General features: G+C 51.1%; 7 protein-coding genes across 7 annotated transcripts; 6 read left to right on the forward strand and 1 right to left on the reverse strand.

Annotated features, from left to right (window-relative positions):
- Window positions 1–349: 349 nt before the first annotated feature.
- PFLUO_LOCUS1354 (uncharacterized protein) lies at window positions 350–964 on the forward strand (the record flags this gene model as incomplete). The annotated part of the gene is made up of 4 exons (XM_073778387.1): window positions 350–417; window positions 607–694; window positions 751–821; window positions 880–964. The coding sequence occupies 4 exons, from the start codon at window positions 350–352 to the stop codon at window positions 962–964; spliced, it is 312 nt and encodes a 103-aa protein (XP_073635447.1).
- A 961-nt stretch (window positions 965–1925) lies between these two features.
- PFLUO_LOCUS1355 (uncharacterized protein) lies at window positions 1926–5137 on the forward strand (the record flags this gene model as incomplete). Its single annotated transcript, XM_073778388.1, has 4 exons — window positions 1926–2014; window positions 2076–2899; window positions 2955–2989; window positions 3050–5137. 4 exons carry the CDS (start codon window positions 1926–1928, stop codon window positions 5135–5137), a joined length of 3036 nt encoding a protein of 1011 aa, XP_073635448.1.
- A 1303-nt stretch (window positions 5138–6440) lies between these two features.
- On the forward strand, window positions 6441–8718 carry PFLUO_LOCUS1356 (uncharacterized protein; the record flags this gene model as incomplete). The annotated part of the gene is made up of 8 exons (XM_073778390.1): window positions 6441–6563; window positions 6619–7071; window positions 7120–7236; window positions 7286–7475; window positions 7532–7951; window positions 8005–8159; window positions 8204–8311; window positions 8368–8718. The coding sequence occupies 8 exons, from the start codon at window positions 6441–6443 to the stop codon at window positions 8716–8718; spliced, it is 1917 nt and encodes a 638-aa protein (XP_073635449.1).
- A 425-nt stretch (window positions 8719–9143) lies between these two features.
- PFLUO_LOCUS1357 (uncharacterized protein) lies at window positions 9144–11104 on the reverse strand (the record flags this gene model as incomplete). The annotated part of the gene is made up of 6 exons (XM_073778391.1): window positions 9144–9335; window positions 9409–9551; window positions 9620–9941; window positions 9995–10518; window positions 10574–10885; window positions 10948–11104. The coding sequence occupies 6 exons, from the start codon at window positions 11102–11104 to the stop codon at window positions 9144–9146; spliced, it is 1650 nt and encodes a 549-aa protein (XP_073635450.1).
- Window positions 11105–11599: 495 nt separating this feature from the next.
- PFLUO_LOCUS1358 (uncharacterized protein) lies at window positions 11600–13308 on the forward strand (the record flags this gene model as incomplete). The annotated part of the gene is made up of 3 exons (XM_073778392.1): window positions 11600–12164; window positions 12214–12279; window positions 12329–13308. The coding sequence occupies 3 exons, from the start codon at window positions 11600–11602 to the stop codon at window positions 13306–13308; spliced, it is 1611 nt and encodes a 536-aa protein (XP_073635451.1).
- Window positions 13309–14011: 703 nt separating this feature from the next.
- Window positions 14012–18694, forward strand: PFLUO_LOCUS1359 (Multidrug resistance protein; the record flags this gene model as incomplete). Its single annotated transcript, XM_073778393.1, has 5 exons — window positions 14012–14586; window positions 14648–17195; window positions 17247–17702; window positions 17756–18219; window positions 18271–18694. 5 exons carry the CDS (start codon window positions 14012–14014, stop codon window positions 18692–18694), a joined length of 4467 nt encoding a protein of 1488 aa, XP_073635452.1.
- A 1560-nt stretch (window positions 18695–20254) lies between these two features.
- On the forward strand, window positions 20255–21568 carry PFLUO_LOCUS1360 (uncharacterized protein; the record flags this gene model as incomplete). The annotated part of the gene is made up of 1 exon (XM_073778394.1): window positions 20255–21568. One exon carries the CDS (start codon window positions 20255–20257, stop codon window positions 21566–21568), a length of 1314 nt encoding a protein of 437 aa, XP_073635453.1.
- Window positions 21569–23812: the final 2244 nt, after the last annotated feature.

Raw genomic sequence — 23812 nt, forward strand, 5'->3', positions numbered from 1 at the left:
TCTCCTCTTCTTCCCTTCTTCTCTCCTCAACAACAAACAACAGCCATCCCCACCAACCACCACCACACTCGATCTCACCTCTTGAGATCGTCTTTCGCGCTAGACTCGTCGTTAGTCTCCTTCCGCTTCGCTCGCTTTTCCCGGTCGCTTGTCTCAAGCCGCCCCATCACCTCCATCCCACCAATCCTCGTCCAGGTATGTCGCCCTGAACCGCCGTGGCTGTCGTGACTGCGCCGGTTGACTGCGCCGGTTGACTGCGCCGCGTCGCTTGCCATGGTCGTCGTTCGCCCCGGTGTGATCCGGTCGCTGATCTGTTTCGCTTGCCGCCAGGCTTGTTAGCGTCGCCGCCATGTCTGCTCAAAATTACTACCAGCAGCAACCCCAATACCCCCAGCACCCCCAGTACCCGCCGAATGCGTAAGTTCCTCCGCATGTTATTTACCGATCTACTCCTCGCGCGCGTTTGAAGACGCTGTTCATTTGTCGCGGCCCCCACATCTATGTTGCCGCTGGACATGTCGGGGTCGCGACAGCGGCGGCCTTCTTTTTTGTTTCTTGTTACAACGTATTTAGCCGAATTCGCTCTGACTCGTCGCTTTGGTACAGCTACGGTCCCCACCAGGGTTACGGTGGATACCCTCCTCCCCAGCAGGGTTACGGTTACGGGGGGCCTCCCCAGCCCTACCAGCAGCAGGTAAGATTCCTATACAAGTCCGAATTTTTCGTCCGCATGTGCTGATATGCTTGTAGCAAATGGACTATCAGCGGCCCCCACCTCCCCAGCAGAAGTCGGACGGTGGCAAGGGATGTCTCGGCGCTTGGTAAGTTAGTCTTCGTTGTGAAAACCGAACCCCTGTTAACATGAAAATTGTTCTTCAGCCTGGCTGCCCTGTGCTGCTGCTTCGTCTGCGAGGAGGGATGCGAGTGCTGTGCCGACTGCGTCGAGTGCTGCGAGATGTGCTAAACTTCACGACCTACGATGATTTTCTTGTTCATGGCGTTCGAATTTCCAGATTAGCTCGGCAGGGTTCTCGGGCATTCTACCGCACTCTTTGAATCGCCGTAATCTCATTTCTTTCGTGTCTAGCTTTCTTTCTTGGATTTTATTGTTTCGTGCAGTGTGATTAATTCCTTGCATACTCCGCTTTGAATCGATTCTACTCACTTCTTTGACAACATAAGGAGGCACCACGTCATGTTTTTACGATTATTAGCCTCCAATCTTATCTCTTCTTTTCCATCTCTACTTCGTAACTGAGAGAAGTCCGTTCTTGACTTAGCAGCCCGAAGTCCATTTTGAATTCCGCAGGACCCAAAGAAACAAAAAGAGATCTAGTTCATACCTAATTAATATCACGAGTAAATTACTATCCGAAGGTACGCTTAACATAATATAATCGTGCAAGTCTCGATCGTGGGTTAGCCCTACCAACCACGTCTAGAGGTTAGCGAAGTAGCGTAGCTTTTATACTGCTCTCATGTCATGTACATCCCCAAGTACCCTACTGCTCTACGCGCCTGCTCCTTCTCAAGCTTTTATTTATAGCGCATTGACGATATATTATGGCGGTGAGTGGCTCGAGACTTAGAGCGTTTCAAATGATCCTTTTTAGCGTAACATCGCGCATAAGCGCCCAACCTGCATAGATCGCCAGGTCGCCACTACGGCTTCAGAGCCCCAAAAAGAGTACTTAATGTTGCACAAATCTCATGTCTTGGAAAGGAGAGTTCTTTGTTCTTATATAAATTTTTCTTGCCTTCATAATTGAGGCGTATATACGAGCACATATCTCGACACTTGTACAGATGAGGTTGCAATGGACTATCATGGACCCAATCCGCTCAATGAAAATGGGTTATGCCTCCTTTCCCTAGATGGAGGTGGTGTCAGAGGGTTATCGACTCTCTACATTCTCAAGGATATCATGTCGCAGCTCAGTTCTGAGCGACATGACGAAAACATTCTAAAGCCTTGCGATATTTTTGATTTGATCGGTGGAACTAGCACCGGAGGGTAAGTCCACTTGGCGCTGCCGCTATTCGGGGCTAATGGTTTCGCTTTATAATATATGCAGCCTCATCGCAATCATGTTGGGCCGATTAGAAATGAGTGTGGACGACTGTATCCGGGAATACAGCCAATTGATGAAGTCTGTCTTTAGCGAGAAGGCGAACAATCTCCCCTTCGATTGGTCCGGCAATATCAAGGCTCAATTCGACAGCAGTAAACTCAAGGCTACAATCGAAGATGTCATAGTCCGCTCTGGCGCACTACCCGAAGATCCTATGGATAACGGAGCACGACGTCGCTGCAGAACATTTGTCTGCACAACTGCGAAAGAGACCCTTCAAGTTGTTCGCCTTCGCAGCTATGATGTCCAAAATGAGGATGCAATAGCAGCAACAATTTGTGAGGCCGCTTTGGCCACTTCTGCTGCCACACGGTTCTTTGAACCAGTAACTATTGGAGACCGGCAATTTGTCGATGGCGCATTTGGTGCAAACAATCCAATCGAAGAGGTAGAGGAAGAAGCTGCCGATATCTGGTGTCCTGCGACTCGCCACCTGAAGCCTCTAGTCAAGTGCATTGTTTCTGTTGGTACAGGCAACTCTGGACGAGCATCCATGGATGATAACATTCTCAATTTTCTTTCGAAAACTTTGGTCAGAATGGCCACAAAACCGGAAAGTACCGAGAGGCGATTCATGGCCCGTTGGAGCAATGAATTTAGAGAGAACCGCTACTTTCGATTCAATGTCGACCACGGCTTGCAGGATGTGCGTATGACCGAATGTCACCGACAAAGTTTGATCCACTCGGCGACTCACGATTATCTACACCATCCCACCCAAAAGTCTCGTATTCGAGATTGCATTTTGAATCTGGTGAGCAAAGAGGGTGCGAATCAATGATCATTGCTTGCATGTCTGGGGTTGTAGCTAACAATTCGCAGAAAAAACGGATCTTGAATTCGATACTACCATACGTGTATGTCTCTGGATTCCATGCAGAAAGCATTATTTTGCGTCACTCACTGATTTCTTTAAGGAACACTCCGCTTGGACCCTTCGCCAGCGGATTCTCAAAAACGCAACATCGGCAAACAACAATTCCTGGCACCAATCCCATCCACAATGGCTCGTACCATTTGAGCGAAACTCTCGGTTTGTGGATCGGGAGTTCATGAGCAAAATAAAGCAAAAGCTGTTCTCCAAAGCCCGGTCTCAGAACCTGGCGATCTATGGGCTTGGCGGCGTGGGAAAGACCCAGGTCGCCCTGGAACTGGCTTATCAGACAAGAGAAATGTTCCCAGATTGCTCTATCTTCTGGATTCCCGCAGTAGATCGGGAGTCTCTTGAGCATGCATACCAAAAGATCGCAAAAAAACTCAGTATTCCCTTCTGTGGAGACAAGAAAGAAGACATCAAGGCCTTGGTACAACAGCGTCTCAGCCAACCAGAATCTGGCCGGTGGCTTCTGATTTATGATAACGCAGACGACCTAGATATGTGGACCGGGGGCACATCGCATTCCACTTCAGGCGTTCTCAAAGATTTCCTTCCCCGGAGTGACGAAGGCTCGATTGTATTTACAACACGAAGTGGTAAGGTGGCTCAACAGCTGTCCTGTGCGAATGTCATTGAGGTGCCAGAGATGGATGAAAAAAGAGCTTCTCGTGTACTGTACAACTCGCTGGTCGACAAAGATCTCCTCAGCGATAAGGAGACTACACAGCAGCTTCTAAAGCACTTGACCTATCTTCCGCTGGCCATAGTCCAAGCTGCTTCTTTCATCAACGAAAACAAAATGGACATGTCTCGCTATATTTCCCTCCTGGATGGTCAAGAACAAGATGCCATTGACCTTCTTAGTGAAGATTTCGAAGATGAAGGTCGATACAAGACCATCAGAAACCCAGTTGCGACTACATGGCTTACGTCCTTTGCCCAAATCCAGATGAAAAGTCCGCTGGCAGCTGAGATTCTGTCTTTTATGGCCTGTATCAATCATCAAGATATACCAATTTCAATCTTTCAACTCGCACCGCAGCTTCAACAAGAGAAAGCCATTGGGGTCCTCAACTCATATTCATTTATTCGTGGAGGGCATAAGGATGGCAGTCTGGAAATGCACCGCCTGGTCCACCTTGCAATGCGGAACTGGATGAGGTCCGTTGGTACATTACAGAAATGTGCCAATTCCGTTATGTATCAGCTTTGGCAACATTATCCACCTTTTGCCACTTCTGATCGAACTGGATGGCGAGCAGTCGTGCCTCACGCCCTTCAAATTCTCAAACTCACTTCAAATGATGAGGACACCATGGAGAAAGCGGGGCTTCTCTGGAAGGTTGCTAGCTGTCTTACACTTGATGGAAGACTCAATGAGGCTGAGAGGCATGCCCACCGATCCGCTGAAATTTCAAAGCAATTGCTTGGGGATGAGGATGTCCACACCTTGTCGTCTTTGGGTCTCTTGGCGGTGATATACGAATTTCAACGACACTATTCCAAGGCGTTAAAGCTGCACGAGGAGCTCTACGATGTTTCCAAGGCAGTTCACGGGTCTGATCACCCGAACACAATCAGAGCTATGTACAGGTTGGCTGCTTCGTGTTATGAGGCAGGAAACAATCTCAAGGCTGAGGAGCTCTGTATTCAGGCTATCAAGTACTGGCTGAGGACTGTGGGCCCCATTCACTGCGATACATTGATGACTATGACTCTGATGAGCCTGATCTATGTCAACCAGGGCCGACTCCATGAGGCAGCAGAGATGGCCTCTCATTCGTTGAAGGCCTCGAGAAGAATCATGGGGTCTGATGATACTCATACAATTGTCTGTATGAGTGCACTTGCCTCGATTTACAAATATCAGTGGCGTTTGAAAGAGGCAGAAGAATTACAACGGGAAGCCTTCACGCGAAGTTCAAACACTATGGGAGTGGAACATCCACATACTCTGAACATTATGGGCTTACTAGCCCACACGTTGAAGTTTCAACATCGTGATGCGGAGGCTATTGCACTGATGACTGAATGCACACAATTGAGTGAGCAAATATATGGTGCAGATCATTCTCACACAATGTCCTCATACTATGCGTGGCTTGACGATTGGACGAAACCAAGGTAAGGCTAACCATGTCTGAAAAGATGCTCGAACTTGAAAGAAAAAAGCGCTGAAATTTCCCTGCCAGAAATGTCTTTATTCACTTTAGGGATAGATATACGTTCTTCCAGAGAGACCTGATGATGCGGCAGCGAAGAAAGTTATACCCTCGAGTCAAGGTGTGCGGCGGCCTTTACAGAGCTCCGAGAAGGGTGAGGGACGACTCAATCATGAGGGAAATAAACAATTCTGTGGCAAAGTTTCCAATGGATGGAGTATTTCCCAGTGATGCGACTCTTATCGGGGACCAGAAGGAGAAGGAAAAGATCTTTTCCTGACATATTTGAGTCTGTTCATTCATATATATTTTTTTTCTTTCGTTTGCATATTTTCTGTATCGTCATTCGTTTCATTTCATTACCGTGAGCTTCTATACTACTGAGTTTACCCGAATTCGGTTCATTATAAGAATCATGTGTCCATTTTCACTTCCCTAGTTAGTTTCTGAAATGTACTCAGCGAGATGAAACGCTAAAAACAATCCCTGACACCCGAGGCCCAGCGAGACGAGGAGATAATATAGATGTGGGACTTGGATATAGGCACCGGTTGAATCATTATCAACCGAGAAATTTTGCCGAAATGTTTCTCACATCATCTTTGAACTCCTCCGTAGTCATTGTCTAACACCGCGTCAAGAGGTCCCGGAATGTGGGGATCCTCCATCCGCAGGCGCGGAGACACGGAGAAGCCCCGGCCGGCGATTTCTCCATCAATCGTAACAAAACCCGAATTACTTGTTGACCTCTGCGCTTAAACCTCTGAAAGAGCGCCCGGAAATTGTCACAATACCAAGAACGATCAATAGCCGACGTGCAAAATGCAGCGACAACGTCTCGTCTTTTCAATTCGGCGAAACGAGTCACATCACCCCTAGAGTGACGATCATATTGGCAGGGGTTATTGTGCCGATATTTCTCCATTCCCTACGCGGATCAAGGGTTTGCTTTCCAGTCCATGCACTCCTCAAGGGATTTTACCCGAAACAGAAAAGCTTCATATCGACTTGGCTCCATCTACCCACTGACAATTGCCATTCGGAGGGAAATGATCGTCCCATTTCACTCTTGCCCCTCACGAAGCTCGAGATTGCCAGGGGCAATAATCTCAATAGTGAATTCATTACTCTGCCGCAAATGGAGCTCCTATCGGGATACTTCTTGCCGTGTATATATATACCGGCAGCTAGTTCTCTCATTCGCATTTTGCATTTGTTTGTCAATCCAGGATAGGATCTACAAATTGCATCTCCTGGCCATAATAAACAATGGTACTGGCTAAGCATCTTCTCCTATCGCTGCTGGCGTCATGCAGCGCGGCCTACCAGATCTCAGTTGCAAAATCTGGTGGCAATGCCACGACCAACCTACAATATGGCGTGATGGAAGAGGTGTGTTTAGCCCGCAGTCGTCGAATAGAATTTAAAGATCTGACACAAGCTTTAGGAAATCAACCACTGCGGTGAAGGAGGTCTCTATGCGGAATTGATTCGCAACAGAGCCTTCCAAGGAAGTAAAACGTACCCTTCATCGCTGGATGCATGGGTGCCGATCAGAGGTTCGTCGTTGGCTTTAAAAAACCTAAGTGATCCGCTCTCCTCGGCTCTCCCTACCTCAGTCAGAGTGTCAGGAATTGGCCAGTCCGGCTTTACCAACCTGGGATTCTTTGGCATTGATGTGCGGCCTCAGAAGTATAGCGGGTCTTTCTATGTCAAGGGCTCTTACAACGGCAAGTTCACCGCAAAGCTCCAATCAATTACAAGTGGAAAGATTCTAGCAAATACCACCATTACTTCGAAGTGTGCCGGAGACGGATGGGTCCAGCATGAATTTGTTCTTATGCCCGAGACAACGGCTTCAAACACCAACAACACCTTTTCGCTGACGTTCGATGCCTCGGTAAGTTCAACTGTGGACTCTCGCGGAGCTCCTAGCTAATAAGACCAGAAAACATCTGATGGCTATCTTGACTTCAATCTCATTAGTCTGTTCCCACCGACTTGGAATAACCGTCCCAATGGGCTCCGCCGCGATCTGATGCAAGCCATGTATGATCTTGGTCCTGTAAGTCTTCGGACATGTTTACTTCGCAGAGGAGTACTAATAAAGTTAGAAATTCCTTCGGTTCCCTGGTGGCAACAACCTCGAAGGCGAGACGATTCCTGGTCGATGGAAATGGAACGAGACTATCGGACCCCTCACAGACCGCCCCGGCCGCGCCACAACATGGGGATATGAAGAGACTAGCGGCATGGGTTTGGTTGAGTACATGGAATGGTGTGATGATCTTGGGATGGAGCCCAGTAAGAATACATTCTTAACATACCACTTACTGATCTCTCTGATGCTGATGTACTAGTTCTCGCTATTTGGAGCGGCCATGCCCTAAATGGGGATAGTGTCTCGGAAGCCGACCTCGACTTCTACGTACAGGACGCGCTGAATGAGCTGGAGTTTCTCACCGGGCCTGTGGACACCCATTACGGTGCTCTACGAGCCAAATACGGCCATCCGGAGCCGTGGACGATTCGGTATGTTGAGGTCGGCAACGAGGATAACCTGAGTGGAGGTATGGATTCATACACGGGATACCGGTTCCAGGCCTTCTACGATGCCCTCTCCAAGAGATACCCAGACATTCAAGTGATCGCATCGACCATCGACATGACACTTCCTGGCAATGCAGGTGGTGATTACCATCTGTACGATATCCCGGACAACTTCATCACCAAGTTCAACATGTGGGATAACTACACCGATCAGCATCCAATCCTGCTCGGTAAGGGACTATCCAATAAGGCAGGGTTAATTGGCTGACACTTGTAATAATAGGCGAAATTGCAGCGACCGAGTTCAACAACGGATATGGCGTCAACTGGAGTGATTACCACTTCTCTACGTATCCTTGGTGGATCGCCTCCGTTGGGGAAGCAGTCTTCCTCCTGGGTGCAGAGAGAAATGCCGACAAAATTATCGGAACAACCTATGTGAGTACTCTTGTCCAAATACGAATTTGAACTAACCGAAGCAGGCACCCTGGATGATGAACTTGGATAACTATGAATGGTCGCCAACCATGCTGGCCTTCAACGCGAACCCAGATCAGACGGCCCGCTCCACAAGTTGGCATGTCTACAGTGTCAGTATCACTGTTCTGAGATGTTAACCTTCACGGCTAACTATGAATAAATGTAGCTGTTCAACCACAACCACATGACGAATACCCTCCCCGCAACTTCCCCTGACGCTTTCGGCCCGCTCTACTACGCCGCCGGACTTGACAGCCAGACCAATTCGCGCATCTTCAAGGCAGCAGTTTATAACAGCACCGCCAATGTGCCAGTGTCGTTGAAATTTGAGGGCGTTGACCGAGGTGCAACAGCTGATCTGACCGTGCTGACAGCTCCAAGCGCTTATGCCATGAACGCCGTCGGTGCTCCAAACAAGGTGGATAGCCAGACCGTGAAGGTCACGGCCGGGAAGAATGGAATATTCAACTTCAAGTTGCCAAATCTGAGTGTTGCGGTGCTGAGAACCAACGCTTAGTAGATTCCGGTCTTTTGCCAAAGTAGCTATTCCAATTGACGCATATCCTATGATGCAATCAATGGCTTGCCTTTGGTGGCATAGTAAATAGTATACTCGAGTCGCCGACATCCGAGGCTTACTTCTTTGATCTATAAGCTCAAACACACCCCAATGCAGAATCAATTCAAAGCAAACAACCAAATGTTAGACTAGTAACTAGATCCACAGCTATTCTATCTATTCTTTCAACACCGCACCACCTGCCATTTTGAGCTTCATCCGGTCCAGCTGACCACCCACTCCGCCGTTATCTCAGTAAGCCTGTTAGTCGTCTTCAACCTCCATCCATAGCCCCTTTGAAAGGGGCATCAATTCATTTACCGTAGCTTCTCTGCTGCTATACAGACTCCACTCACCTCAGAGCCGCATAGAGAAGAACTAGTTTAATCGTCGGAAGCGCGTTCCAGTCCCTTCCCGCGGGTGAAGAAGGCTGCCACTGTTGCAACGAACCCGAAAGACGTAGATGCCGCGAACGACAACCGGATTGCGCGGTAGTACACCAGTCGAGCGGCCGTCTGTACGTCCGGGGGTAGATCGTAAATTGCAGAGACGGAGTGACGAATCTCGTCGATTACCTATCATAAGAAGGAATTGATCAGCAAGACTTCCTTATAGGGCCACCAAGCCGTGGTCCAAAAGGGTATGTACGTTCCATTTATCTGGTATTCCACTCAGGGCCTCCGGGAGGCCTGAGCTCAATGTGTTCTGGACGATGGCAGAGGTGACAGCGACACCCCAGACTGTCCCAAGGGAGCGGATGAGGTAAACTGTAGAGGCGGAGACGGCGTGGTCTAAAAAGTGAAATGTTTGGTATTCCCTCGGTAGGCTGGTTCAAGGTAGAAAACAGGAACGAGCTTACCAGAGTGGTCGAATGCAGCCAGGAAGGTAAATAGAATTCCTGGGTACACGATACCCTGGCCGAGATTGGCGGGAATCACATAGGCAAAATATTTCCATTCTGCGTCGTGGAATCGCAGCAGCATCACCAGCAGGTTTCCAATGAACATCAGACCGGCGCCCGTTCGCACGAGATAAGAAAGCTTCCCCCAGCGAGACATGACAATGCCGGAGATAAGCCCTCCCAATGGAGTGGCCAAGCATGGAGTAGCCAGGCGACCACCTGCTTTGCTGGGGCTGTCTAGGAGAATCACCTGAAACAACAGCGGAAGTGTGAAGAGGTACTATGAAGACCAGTTAGTTTGGATTTCGAGACAGACAGAGAGGTATAACCTACAGCGTACGCAGCCATGCCCACACAGACATTGGAAATCTGCGTTGCTACGGGGAGAACCCCCCGAAGCATCTTCAGCGGCATTACAGGAACAGCGGAGGTTCTAGCCTCAACCACAAAAAAGATGGCCAGGAGCACCACGCTGACAACCAAGGACAAGATCACCCAGAAGTTTGTCCAAGCAAGCTCGTTGCCACCCAGGCTCAGTCCGAATAACTGGCTAGAAAGTGCCAGGACTAACAAGCAGGCACCCGAGAGATCGATCTGACGCCAGATGCCTTGTGGAGCCCGTTCAGAGGTAGATTCAATATCATCGCCCGGGAACTTTAAAACAAAATGGCCCAAGACCAGCGCACTCAGAGACACCGGGCATTGCAGCAAAAAGCACCAACGCCATCCAATGGAGTCGACGATCGAGCCACCAAAAGATGCACCGCAGATAGCGCCGAATCCGTTGGAGACATTCTGGATCGCTTGGTACATGCCACGGTGACGGAAAGGGATGAGGTCGGAGTTGATAATGGTAGCTGGGGTAGAAGTCAGAACGAAGATCGGAAAAATCATGCTATTTATAAAGCATACCCATTGTCATCAAGCCTCCGCCTCCAATGCCAGTCAAGGCTCGCATAATATCCAAGAACACGATATCACGGGCCACGCCGCAGCCCAGACAGCCGACCATAAAGCAAATAGTCGCAGTAAAGAAGCATGTACGACGACCCAATAAGTCCGAGAATCTTCCATACAGCGGCTGGAATGCCGTGCTCGTGACCAAATAGGAAGTGGTCAACCAAGAGGCAGTGTTTGCGGCGTTGAAATCCGAACTAATCACGGCGTAGGTTGAAGCAGTGATCGTGCTGTCAAAGCCGGAGAGGAATACATTGGACATAATCGCTGTAACCATTTATCATTAGTTATTTGGATATTTATTCCTGTTGAAATAGTCAACCACCCACCGATTTGAATCCATGTAAACCCCGGCGGCGACTTCCAAGTCGACCGGGCTTCATTTGATCGCAACAGAGGCTCTTGTTCGCTTGAAACAGGCATCGCTGACCCTGACTCTGCTTCGTGTTGAGCATCTGGTCTTTCACTCGGGTGAGGGGCAGCCATGGCGAATTGGTTGATGTTAGGAGAATGCCCGAGTCCAGAGTCGGCCGAAAAGAAAAACGAAAACTTTGTTACGTGCCACTTTTCTCTAACCGAGTGTCAAATATGTCTCAGCTCTCTCTTTGGGTGGGAAACCAAGACCTCGTCAGGAAGTGACTGCAGCTGCGGGCACTCTATTAGGCAACGCGGGGGGGTTATCCTTACCGAGCACGACATCTTACATCAACGTCGCATCTTCGGCACACAGAAACTCAAAAAAACATGCCGGGGCAAGCGAATTGTATTTCATCTTTTAGCGCAGATCCTTGATCCCGCGGTCGTATAAAAAGGTGGACGAAGAATGTATTTTTTCCAACCGCTCTAAACCAACAAAAACTTTACCAAAGAAAATTCACTTCCAGTGCAGAATACCCATCCCAGGTTAATGTACCCTTCGCTGCACAATGGATAACATCATAGAAACTGATCGCTGGGCTAGTGCCTCACATTATTACCACCATGAAGGTTCTTGAGACCATCGCCTGCCTAGCCGCGGTCACGCCGCTGGCTGCTGCAGACTGGCAATTCAAAACTCGGACGGACCTGGCGCCGCCTCGGCTGAACATCACCATCCCGGCCACGGCCGATGTGGAGAAAGGCTACCTCTTCGTAGCGCCTTTCCCGGGCGAGCTGAACACCCCCGGCTCGCATGGCCCGCGTCAGCAGGGTCCGTGCATCTTCCGCGATGACGGCGAGCTTGTCTGGTCGGGATACACCTACTTTTCCGTCTGGGCCGCCAATTTCCAAAAGGCACGATGGAGAGGCCATGACATACTCTTCAGCTTCGAGGGTGACCACAACCCGAGCTATGGCCACGGTCACGGCCACGCGACGCTTCTGAACCAGAACTACGAAACCATCCGGGAGCTGCGCGCGGGCAACCACAAGCTCATGGACAAGCATGAATTCCACATTATCAATGAGGAAACCGCTCTGATCCAGGTCTACCAGCCCGTTCCCCGCGACCTGAGTCGCTGGGGTGGTTCTGCCGAGCAGCAATGGATTGTTGATGCCATCTTCCAGGGTATGTCGGCCTTGACCTGACTTCGCGGAGTAAGACTAACGACCGCCAGAACTGGATATCGAGACTGGTGAGCTCCTCTTTGAATGGTCCAGTCTCGAGCACGTCAGTCCCGATGGTGAGCTAGTTTCTTTCATGTGTCTATCACATGTACTAATCTCATGCAGAGGCCGTCCTTCCCCTCAACCCTGGCCAGGCTGGTGCAGGTTACAACTCGTCGGACGCGTGGGACTACTTCCACATCAACTCCGTTGACAAGGATGCAAACGGTGACTACTTGATCTCGGCTCGGGATGCTTGTGCCGTCCACAAGATCAACGGTACCACCGGCGAGATCATCTGGCGCCTCGGCGGCCGCAACTCCGATTTCAAACTGGGCTCCAATGTCGCATTCTGCTTCCAGCACCATGCGCGGTTCGTCTCACAAGGTGAGGATGAAGAGACTATCTCCCTCTACGACAATGCTGCACACGGAACGGAAAACAACCGGGGCCACGAGGTCCACACGCACCCCTTCTCCCAGGGCAAGATCATCTCGGTCAACACGGCCAAGTGGACGGCGGAGATTGTCCAGGCCTTCCAGCCTCCTGACGGTCTTCTGTCCAAGTCCCAGGGCAGCACACAGCTCCTGCCCAATGGCAACGTTCTGGTAAATTGGGGCTCCGAGGGCGCCATGACGGAATTCACGGCGAATGGCACCGCCATTTTCCACGCGTACATGGATTCCGGCTTCCTGTTCGAGGGCGCTGAGAACTACCGTGCGTTCCGCTACAACTGGACTGGGCTGCCCACCGAGGAGCCGGCCATTGTGGCTGAGAAGACCTCTGCGGGTACGGCCATCTATGTGTCCTGGAACGGCGACACTGAGACCGTCGCGTGGAACTTCTTTGCCATCACCGACCGCTACGGGTCCCGCGCATACCTGGGACAAGCGTCTCGCGATGGATTCGAGACCTCATTCGACGTAACAGGTCATTCGTACCAGGCCGTAGCCGCCGAGGCCATCTCTGCCAGCGGCCGAGTGCTTGTAACTACACGGGCGGCGCAGATCCAGCAGGAGGTGTTGCCTCCCTTGTCGTCTGTGTCCACTGCCAATGTTCATTCGGATAGTTTGTGGGCGCAGGTGGTCTTTCACGGAGCGATTTGATCTACCATCCCATCTGGAGGTTGATCTGGAGGCGTGAAGATGCAGTAGGGCAGATCGTGTCGTTGTTAGTTGGTGCAGGCAGTGCAGAAGTGAGAATAAGATGATCAGGTGATGAGCGTTGATTACACGTGGCCAACGTGGTTCCTACATAATCTCTAGTCTATCCGATCCGAAGGGATGGGAGGTGATCCATGCAACACAGGACGGAACTGAGGCTCCGTTCCACCGCTCTGATCCCTGAAGCTACCCCGATCGGGACAGTGCTCAACGGTGGGGCCCCAGCCGAAGGCGAATAGGCGAATACGGAACCAATCATAACCCCAGCTGTACCAGACAGTTTTGGCGAAGCGTTGAATCCAGGGTTGTGACCAGGATGATGAAGATAATGAACCTCTGGTAGAACGGCTCTTTTAAGGCAGAGAGGATGAATCATGTTGGTGGCAAGGAGGTAGACGGTGGAGCCGAGAGACATTCTGCAGTAGAATCCTGTCCCGCGCGGATGGATGTAGTCAGCTCGACCACCCCAAGTAAGGATCCGGGGTTGGTTTCAGCTAAGCGATCATAATGAGATGCATACTTCTCGGATCCCTGAGTTCCCGCCTTCCGTCCTGCGAAGAGAGTTATCTCCCGAATCCTGATAAACCATAATAATGGCCCACTCCCTGCTCTCTTGTCCCCCCTATGCCATAGCTTGCGTTCGATCATGGCCGCTCCTCAGCCCCCCGCACCATTTGGGGGTGTCTCTGCAGCAGCGGGTGTCGTGAACCAGCAGCTAGAAGAATACCGGCAGAGCGACCGCATCACCCCCGAGAAAGAAGAAAGTACCGACACCGTAGGCGATTCGGAGGAAGACCAGCATGCTAAGATCACGACACTGGCAAAAACCATCTCCCAGCTGTCGCATCAGTACAGCACCAATGGGTCCATCAAAGAAGACATCAACACGTTCCTCGATTCGGCCAAGGATCCAGAGCTGGATCCCAATTCCGACCAGTTCAAGTCCCGGAAATGGGTGCGCAACTTGCTGCACATCACCTCTCGCGACCCCGACCGTTACCCGCGTCGCACGGCAGGCGTCTCGTTCCACAATCTCAACGTGTTCGGCTATGGGACGGCAGCAGACTATCAGATGGATGTGGGCAATATGTGGTTGAAGGCTGCCGGCTGGTTTAAGAGTGCACTGGGGTTCGGGAAGAAAATGCGCATTGATATTCTGCGTGACTTTGAAGGCATGGTCAACGCAGGAGAGATGCTGGTGGTGCTCGGCCGCCCGGGCAGGTATGTTTGCTGCCCAGTTCCTCCTCGAAGTGACAAAAGAAACTGACATGGGTCTCTGTAGTGGCTGCTCAACCTTCCTGAAGACGCTCGCGGGTGAGACACACGGTCTGTGGCTAGATGAAGGCTCCGATGTACAGTATGAGGGAATCTCGTGGGAGGAGATGCACAGCCGATTCCGAGGCGAAGTGATCTACCAAGCTGAAACCGAGACGCATTTCCCTCAACTGACTGCTGGAGATACCCTGCTCTTTGCAGCCCAGGCACGCGCGCCGACCAATCGTATGCCGGGGGTAAGCCGAAAGCAGTATGCCATCCACATGAGAGATGTGGTCATGGCCATGCTGGGTCTCTCTCATACCATGAACACCCGGGTAGGTAACGAGTATATCCGAGGTGTATCCGGAGGCGAACGCAAGCGCATCAGTATCGCAGAGACTACTCTGTGCGGATGCCCGCTGCAATGCTGGGATAACAGTACGCGTGGACTGGACAGCTCAACTGCGCTGGAATTTGTCAAAAATATCCGGCTGTCGACGGACTATAGCGGCTGCACTGCCATTGTTGCTATCTACCAGGCGAGTCAGGCCATCTACGACAAGTTTGATAAAGCGGTAGTCCTCTACGAGGGCCGGCAAATATACTTCGGCAAGGCAGGCGACGCCCGTCGTTTCTTTATTGAAATGGGCTTCGACTGCCCTGAAAGACAGACCACGGCCGACTTCCTCACCTCTCTGACTAGTCCTTCGGAGCGCTGGGTCCGCCCTGGATTTGAGAGGGTAGTGCCTCGCACTCCCGATGAATTTGCCACGAAATGGAAGGAGAGTGCGGAGCGGAAACAATTGCTGGATGACATCAAGGCCAGTCGGTCCCAACACCCAGTGGGAGGTGACAAGTTAGATGAGTTCCGTCGTTCTCGCGCAGCTGAAAAGGCCAAGGGTACCCGGGCGAACTCACCATTCACGCTGTCATACGTGATGCAAGTTCGCCTGTGTCTCTGGCGTGGATTCCTACGGATGAAGGGAGACATGAGCATGACGCTTGCCTCCGTGATTGGCAACATCATCATGGGCCTGATCGTCGCCAGTGTGTTCTACAACCTCGACCAGACGACTGGCAGCTTCTTTCAACGGGGTGCCTTGCTCTTCTTCGCCATTTTACTGAATGCTTTTGCTAGCTCTCTGGAAATTTTGACACTCTGGGACCAACGACCAATCGTGGAAAAGCATGACAAGTATGCCTTGTACCATCCCTCGGCTGAGGCGTTCAGCTCTTTGCTTGTCGGTCTACCGGACAAGTTCATGACAGCTGTCGTCTTCAATCTCATTATCTATTTCCTGCCTGATCTCCGACGTACCCCGGGCCATTTCTTCATCTTCTTCCTGTTCTCATTCACGACCACTCTCACCATGTCTCACATCTTCCGCTGGATAGGAGCCATCTCGCGCTCCAAAGAGCAGGCGCTGGTTCCAGCCTCGATCTTCATGATGATTTTGGTCATTTACACAGGTTTCACTATCCCGGTCCGAGACATGCACCCGTGGTTCCGATGGCTGAATTACTTGAATCCAATTGCGTACGCTTTTGAAGCTCTCATGATCAACGAATTCAGTGATCGCCATTTCCCGTGCTCCCCGGCGGATTTTGTCCCTTACTACCCAAATGCGCCTCTCAGTTCCAAGATTTGCTCTCAAAAGGGCGCGGTGGCCGGCCAGAATTTTATTGATGGCGACGCCTACATCAACACTTCGTTCCAATACTACAAGTCGCATCTGTGGCGCAACTACGGTATCATATGTGCTTTTTTCGTCTTCTTCCTGGCAGCCTACATTATCTGCAGCGAGCTTGTCCGAGCCAAACCATCCAAAGGAGAAGTTTTGGTCTTTCCGCGAGGCAAGATTCCAGCTTTTGCTAAGAACGTTCGCAAGGATGACGCGGAGGACTCCTCGTCCGCAGAAAAGGACGCCCCTGCTGTTGAAAGCCATGACCAGCAAGTCGCATCCATTGCCCGGCAAACAGCCATTTTCCACTGGCAGGATGTCTGTTACGACATCAAGATCAAGGGCAATCCGCGTCGGATCCTGGATAATGTTGACGGGTGGGTGAAACCTGGAACTCTGACTGCGTTGATGGGTGTGACCGGTGCGGGCAAGACATCCTTGCTAGACGTACTGGCAAATCGTGTGACCATGGGAGTCATCACCGGCGAGATGCTGGTCGATGGTCGACCTCGCGATGGCTCGTTCCAGCGCAAAACAGGCTACGTCCAGCAACAGGACCTGCATCTTGAAACTAGTACTGTGCGTGAAGCGCTCGTGTTTAGCGCTCTGCTTCGGCAACCGCACAAACTGCCCCGCCAGGAAAAGCTCGACTATGTCGAAGAAGTGATCAAGATGCTTGGGATGGAAGAGTATGCTGAGGCGGTAGTTGGTGTCCTTGGCGAGGGATTGAACGTGGAGCAACGCAAGCGTTTGACTATTGGTGTGGAAATCGCTGCTAAGCCGGACCTGCTTCTCTTCTTCGATGAACCTACGTCTGGTCTGGACAGTCAAACCGCCTGGTCTATCTGCAGTCTCATGCGCAAGCTGGCTGACCATGGACAAGCTGTTTTGGTAATTATATTCCTTCGAGATTTATATGCATAACAGACTAACAGACAACAGTGTACCATCCATCAGCCGAGTGCTATGTTGATGCAACAATTCGATCGACTCCTGTTCCTGGCCAGGGGAGGTCGCACAGTCTACTTTGGCGAGTTGGGTCCGCACATGGAGACTCTGATCCGGTACTTCGAGAACAAGGGGTCTGTCAAATGCCCAGAGAACGCCAATCCGGCAGAGTGGATGCTGGAAATCATCGGTGCTGCCCCGGGATCCCATGCGGACCGAGACTGGGCGGACGAATGGAACAACAGCCCGGAGCGGACGCAGGTTCGACGTGAGTTGGCTGAGATGAAGGAAGAACTACTCCAGATACCTGTGCCGCCGCCGACAGCTGGCTATGGAGAATTTGCGACACCGCTGTGGTATCAATTCGTCGTCTGCATCCACCGCATGTTCCAGCAGTACTGGCGCAGCCCGAGCTATATGTACGCCAAAGCGGCCATGTGCATCGTTCCAGTGAGTCTCCAGATGCATTGTATGTTTGAATGAGAGCTGACGCTTCTTTTTAGCCTCTGTTTATCGGGTTTACCTTCTGGCGCATGCCCAACAGTCTTCAAGGTCTCCAGAACCAGATGTTTGCCATCTTCATGCTGCTCATCATCTTCCCCAACCTGGTGCAACAAATGATGCCTAGCTTTGTCACGCAGCGGTCCCTGTACGAGGTGCGGGAGCGTCCATCCAAGGCCTACTCGTGGAAGGCGTTCATGCTGGCGAGTATCTTTGTCGAGCTGCCCTGGAATGTTGCGATGTCGGTGCCAATCTTCTTTTCGTGGTACTATCCGATTGGCCTCTACCGGAATGCATACCCAACCCATTCCGTGACTTCACGCAGCGGGACCATGTTTTTGCTCATTCTGATCTTCATGCTATTAACCTCGACCTTCAGTTCGATGATTATTGCGGGCATCGAGCAGGCAGAGACTGGCAGCAACATCGCACAACTGTTGTTCTCTCTCTGTCTGATCTTCAACGGGTAAGTCTGGTTACGTCTTTTCGAGTCATGTCGGCGCTAATCTGTTCCCAGTGTTCTGGCGAGCCCCCAAGAGCTACCTGGTTTCTGGATCTTCATGTATCGCGTCTCGCCCTTTACGTATCTGGTATCGGCCGTGCTTTCCACCGGTGTGTCCGGCGCTGACGTCGCGTGCTCTGCCATCGAACTGTTGCATATATCGCCCCCGAAGGGTGAAACGTGCATGAGCTACTTGGGTTCGTACTTGAAGCAAACACATGGGAACTTGCACAATCCCAACGCGACTGCGGACTGCCAGTTGTGCTCTATTTCGACAACAGACCAGTTCCTGGCCAGCATCAACATTTACTTCTCAGACCACTGGCGCAACATCGGGCTGCTTTTTGTGTACGTAGGCTTTAACGTGTTGGCGGCCGTTTTCCTCTATTGGTTGATCCGCGTGCCGAAGCATTGGTCGCGGAAGGTCAAACAGGAGTAGAGTGGGGGCTGGTTTGAAATTTACGATACGATAGAACAACTCTATGGCTTATGGGGCATTCTTCTTGATGCTTGCCCTTCGAGCTTTGCAAATGCGTACATATAGCAGGTTCTTTTCTTCTGGATTTTAGATTTTCTTTTTCTTTTTTCGGTTAATAATAGCAACGTGCGTAGTGTTGTCCGCTGATGACGGTACAGCCACTCGCCTGCCAATTGGACTACGTATGAACTGAAGCACTAAAAAAAGGCAAGGCAGATCGAGGTGGGGGCTAAGACCGGCCGGTTCGGGTTCCACCCGCGGGTTAGTGAACTGTTGTAGTAGGTGCCTTGGGCCGTGGCTTTTGGGTACAATGGGAACCACCGACGGGGTGATCATTCAAGCCTAGATTTCTTGTTCGCTTTCGGGTCACCGCGTGGGATGATGATCCACATTGAGGCGACCGGGCGGATCTGCGTAGGGGATGGGGTGGGAGTAGGTGCTGTGTGATTGGCCCGTTCGTGTATTTCGGGGACTTCGGACGACTTCGAACGAAACAGCTGAATGATGGGTCGGGGACCCCCAACTTAACTGCCCTCAGAATAGAGTGCGAAACGTGGCTGATTAATATTGCTAGGGGTCATCATCGGCAGTGCCAAAGCTAGAAAAAAGGTAAGTAGCCCCGCCAAACTAGACTAGCTACGGCAGGTCGACAGGGATCGAGTCATAGTGCATGGAATAATCAGGAAGGAGGATGATGCTGATGGCAAAGGGAACCGGGTTTCCGTGGCGCAGGGTCAGGTTGGGGTTAGGGCTTGGGGTCCAAAACGTTGCGAGAAAGCGCCGTGTTTGGGGTTAGAGGATTAACCTCTTATTGTTCGTTTACCACTCCACCCCCGGCATCGGGTGGGGGCTGGAAGATGGACAACCCTAATTGGTCCGCTAGTAATCCAGGACAGGCAGTACGCGGCGCTGTTGGCATAATCATCGCCGCTGGCAAGAACTATTATTTGTGCTAGACATAGTCCAGCATGTTTGTTCTCTAAGCAATGAGCAGACGTCCTTTCGGACAAGGTCCGAATACGAAGTCAAGTCTGTCATCGCCGAAACTGGTTACTGCGTCAGAGTCAGTTACAGTATCTCTGAGTCGATCAGCGCCTTATCGAGCATATTGCACACTACTCCCAGACAGGATAGAGGACGGATGGGAGGGTCCACCGGCCAAAGTCTCGCGAGAAATCCGAAGTGGCCAACCAGAGACCCGTCAGATGTGGGTAAGCCAACGGACTTTGCCTTTGAGGCTCAATCGGCTCCACGAGCCCAGGGATTGATTTGTCGTTTGGCAGCGTGTTCATGTATTCATGATTACGCTAAAACTCAACGGGAATCCGGCACGCCGGTCGCGGATCATCATGGGCCAGGTACCATAATTAAGCAGTTACTTTTATTTAGGGGCAAATCCCTCAGGCGTGCCACGCGATTAAGTTACTTCTACCTTCTCTTTCTTCGCATTCTTGCTTCGTCTTACTCCCCTCAACTATGGACGATTATCCCTCCTTGATAGATCTGCCACATATTGTCTCCATGTCTGGTGCTTCTTCCCAGGCCTATGATGCCTACGCTCCAGATGGTTCTCTTCCGGCCGACCACCCTTTTATGACTCGAGAGTCTCCCATGTTTCAGCTGGACGCCGTGGAGTCCAAACCCCGGGAAGATCACTTTCCTTCCCAAACATGGTGGAAGGGTGATTCATCCGCTTATGCCATGGGTTATATGCCTCCGATTGCGTCGAACCCTTATGGTGGCCGTTTTGCCTCTTGGAACAGCGGGGTTTCTACTATCTCAGAACCTCAAAGTCCGCGCAGCATCAACAGCGGCAGTTTGCCAGCTATGAGCTGCTACACTTCTCCACCTTACCGGCATGAGGATTCCACCATCTCTACTCTAGAACACGAGCACGCATCATATCAGACTCCAGACAATCTAACAGTACCCAATCCTCGCGTGTATGAGGTCCTGCCGGAGAATCACCTCTCTCCCTATAGCGAAGTCCACTCGGACCTCGACACCTGGTCATGCAGCCATTCCGATCGCTATCCTACCCCAGAGCAAGCCTGGGCCTCTCCCATGCAGCCCGAGACCGTGGCCGCCGCACCAAAGTACTCACGGCGGTCCAAGACCCGGTGCTCGTCCACTGACCGCGTCCAAAAGAGCGCGGCACAACGACGACCCAAATCTGCTCCTGGCCGTGGCCGGAAGCGACGCGGAGCAACCAGTACCCCAAATGATGAGAATTGGCCACGAGTGTTTGTGTGCAGCTTTGCTTCGTATGGCTGTGAGAGTACCTTTGCGTCGAAGAACGAGTGGAAGCGACATGTCACCTCTCAGCACCTCCAGCTGGGCTTCTACCGCTGCGACGTGGGAAAGTGCAGCGTGCTCCTCAATCATACCCGATCTGGCTATCTACACTCACCATCTACCTCATCCGCTACTCCTTCGCCCGGCCAGCCCAACGACTTTAACCGCAAGGATCTTTTCACACAGCATCAGCGCCGCATGCACGCGCCCTGGCTACAGTCGGGGCAACGGCGAACCCCTGGTGATGCAGAGCATGCTGCCTTCGAAAACAGTCTGGAGCAAGTCCGCCAGCGCTGTTGGCTAACATTACGACAGCCACCCGCCGTCAGCCACTGCGGCTTCTGCGGCCAGAGCTTTTCTGGTGAGGGTAGCTGGGATGCTCGCATGGAGCATGTTGGGCGGCACTTTGAGCGCGAGAATCCCGAGCAGCGTGGCAACGAGGGCGAGGACCAGTTCGTGAGAGATTGGGGTCTCCGTGAGGGTATTCTGTCGCTGGCGGATGGTCAAATTCGGCTGGCCTCGCTCGTACGATCTGATTAGATTTCTTTGTTGTCTACTACATTATACAGGTTATTGGTGTTTGAAGGGGATTTGTTTTCTCTATACTATATTACGGTTATGCCATTATGATTCTGCTCTATGTTCCTGTTGTATGTACTAGTGGAAGACGGTGTCCCAAGTATCACGAATACATAATGAAGCCCTGGAAAGAATAAGCACACACTTAAACTGTTCCCTTGAAAACGGGCACGGATGGGAGCATCCTCTGTATTCGGTGGGAGAAACAAGGGGGGAAAGAAGCAATAATCTTTACCTGCGCCGTCCATAAGCGGAATGTCAGCTGTGATCCACGGCGAGTCATTTCCAAAATCCTTCGGGCACATTTACTACCTCATCGACTAGATAAGCAAAAACAAGGATCACATATCGAGGCACCCAGGGATGGTGCGTAGCCCCTGAATAAAGGTCCACAGTAATCAACCATGTGGCCAACTACGTATGGGCAAATAAAAGTAACTTCAAGGAGTTACAAAGTTTAGACGGTTTAAGTGACAAGGCGGGACGAGAAGACTAGTAATCCTGGCGCGAAAGAGGCGCAATGCACTCAGCTCTGGGGCCAGCATTATTGTGGAGCCAAACCATTCACTAAATCAATGCAGGGCATGATTCAGTCATGTTTCATATTACTCGCCCGTCTCTTCATCTCATTCAGCGGTGAGTGGCGTGTCCATGGGTAATCCCCCAGAGTTGGACTCCCGAATGCCAGTTTGGCATGTCGTCGTATGTTCTTCTTGGATGGCATTCCAGTCCAGGACACTCTAGTTACTGCGTACTCTGGACGCAGAGCGTAGATGATTTCGCGGGCCCACGATCGTCGGCGCCTCATCTTGGTGAAAATCCGCCTTTGGCTTAACAGCTGATCCTCGGACAGATGCCGGTATTTGACTGTTTGTACTGAACTTTCTAAACTCTGATGAGCCCCTGTTATTAATTCTTCCTGACTAACGGCTTTTTCCTTTTAGAACAAGGTTTTCTTGCTTCTTGGCACGTGGCCGTTGAACCCACATTTCCGCAGCGGTTTTTGATGCCCCCGAAGCAGCTGGGCTCAGGTGCAGTGACATCAATCATCGACACGAGGCAATATTACATTATTCCGGGAAACAAGCTAATAGACACGCAGCCTGGCAAAACCTTATTCACCTGTAAAACGGTTAAAGGGGCCCGAGGATCCAACTATGTATCCCCACCTCACGAAGAAATGCAAGAACCACCAACTCAAATGCTGCAAATAGCTTAAGGAATGTTGCGATAATCGACAAGAGACATGTCTCGTAGTGGATCTTCCCGTCAAGATCTATCCGCCCTTACTTTTTTCGTCATCATCCTCCCCCACCGATTTCGTCCTTCCCGACCGGATAGTCCGGACGAGGCTCGTGCTCGGTTTGCTAGTTCATAGTGCAACGGCTCGTGCCGGCCAAGGACCCTTTTTTTGGGGATCTGAGCGCTCTGGCAGGTTTGAAGGGTATGATTGACGGTTCGACAAGCTTAGCCCTATCGTCCCAGAGCTCTGGTGTTTGGTAGACCCTGACCCACCTCCAGGGGTGTGGTTGTAAACTAATTGATCTGCGCAACCTAAACAGTATCAAGAATTTCTCTCTCTTCGGAGTTTGAACTATGCGTCAACCCGACAAAGTACAGAGTACTGGTATTATCGCAGGGTGCGGAGTGACATTTGACGAATCTTTCGAATGGTATTGTGTCACTTTCTGCTCGGTGTCTCCCCCGGCGGCAACATTCTTCTTAAAAGAGACAATTAGTCACACGAGAAACATGCTATGCCCTGAATTCTAGATGATGAGCTGTACTCGGTTTCGGTCAATCATCCATTCGATGTGGGAACATCATATCGCTGGTTCTAGGTTGGAGTTCCACATCGGTCGAGATGCCCCAATCTGGGAGTTAGCCCCGATCTGCGCCCTCGGTGGTGCTTTGTATGATAACAATGCGATATATCGTGCATCAATTGCCAGGAACAGCGCTCGATTTTTATCGGATAGGCAGTCTCGTGTCAATTGAATCATCCTGGGCAAATTACTGTCAACTCTGCTGCCGACTCGAACATATATTGCTGCGTACACCGAGTAGATCGATGGCGAAATTCATATATATTTAGCATATCTGTGGCACAGCTCGGTCTTAAGGCTTTCTGTCGCTCTCAGATATAAAAAGCAGCCTTCGCTATGCCTCATCTCCAGTCTCGCTTCTCCCTACTCTTCGGACTAG

The sequence above is a fragment of the Penicillium psychrofluorescens genome (assembly GCF_964197705.1).
Source record: "Penicillium psychrofluorescens genome assembly, chromosome: 1".
Taxonomy (NCBI): domain Eukaryota; kingdom Fungi; phylum Ascomycota; class Eurotiomycetes; order Eurotiales; family Aspergillaceae; genus Penicillium; species Penicillium psychrofluorescens.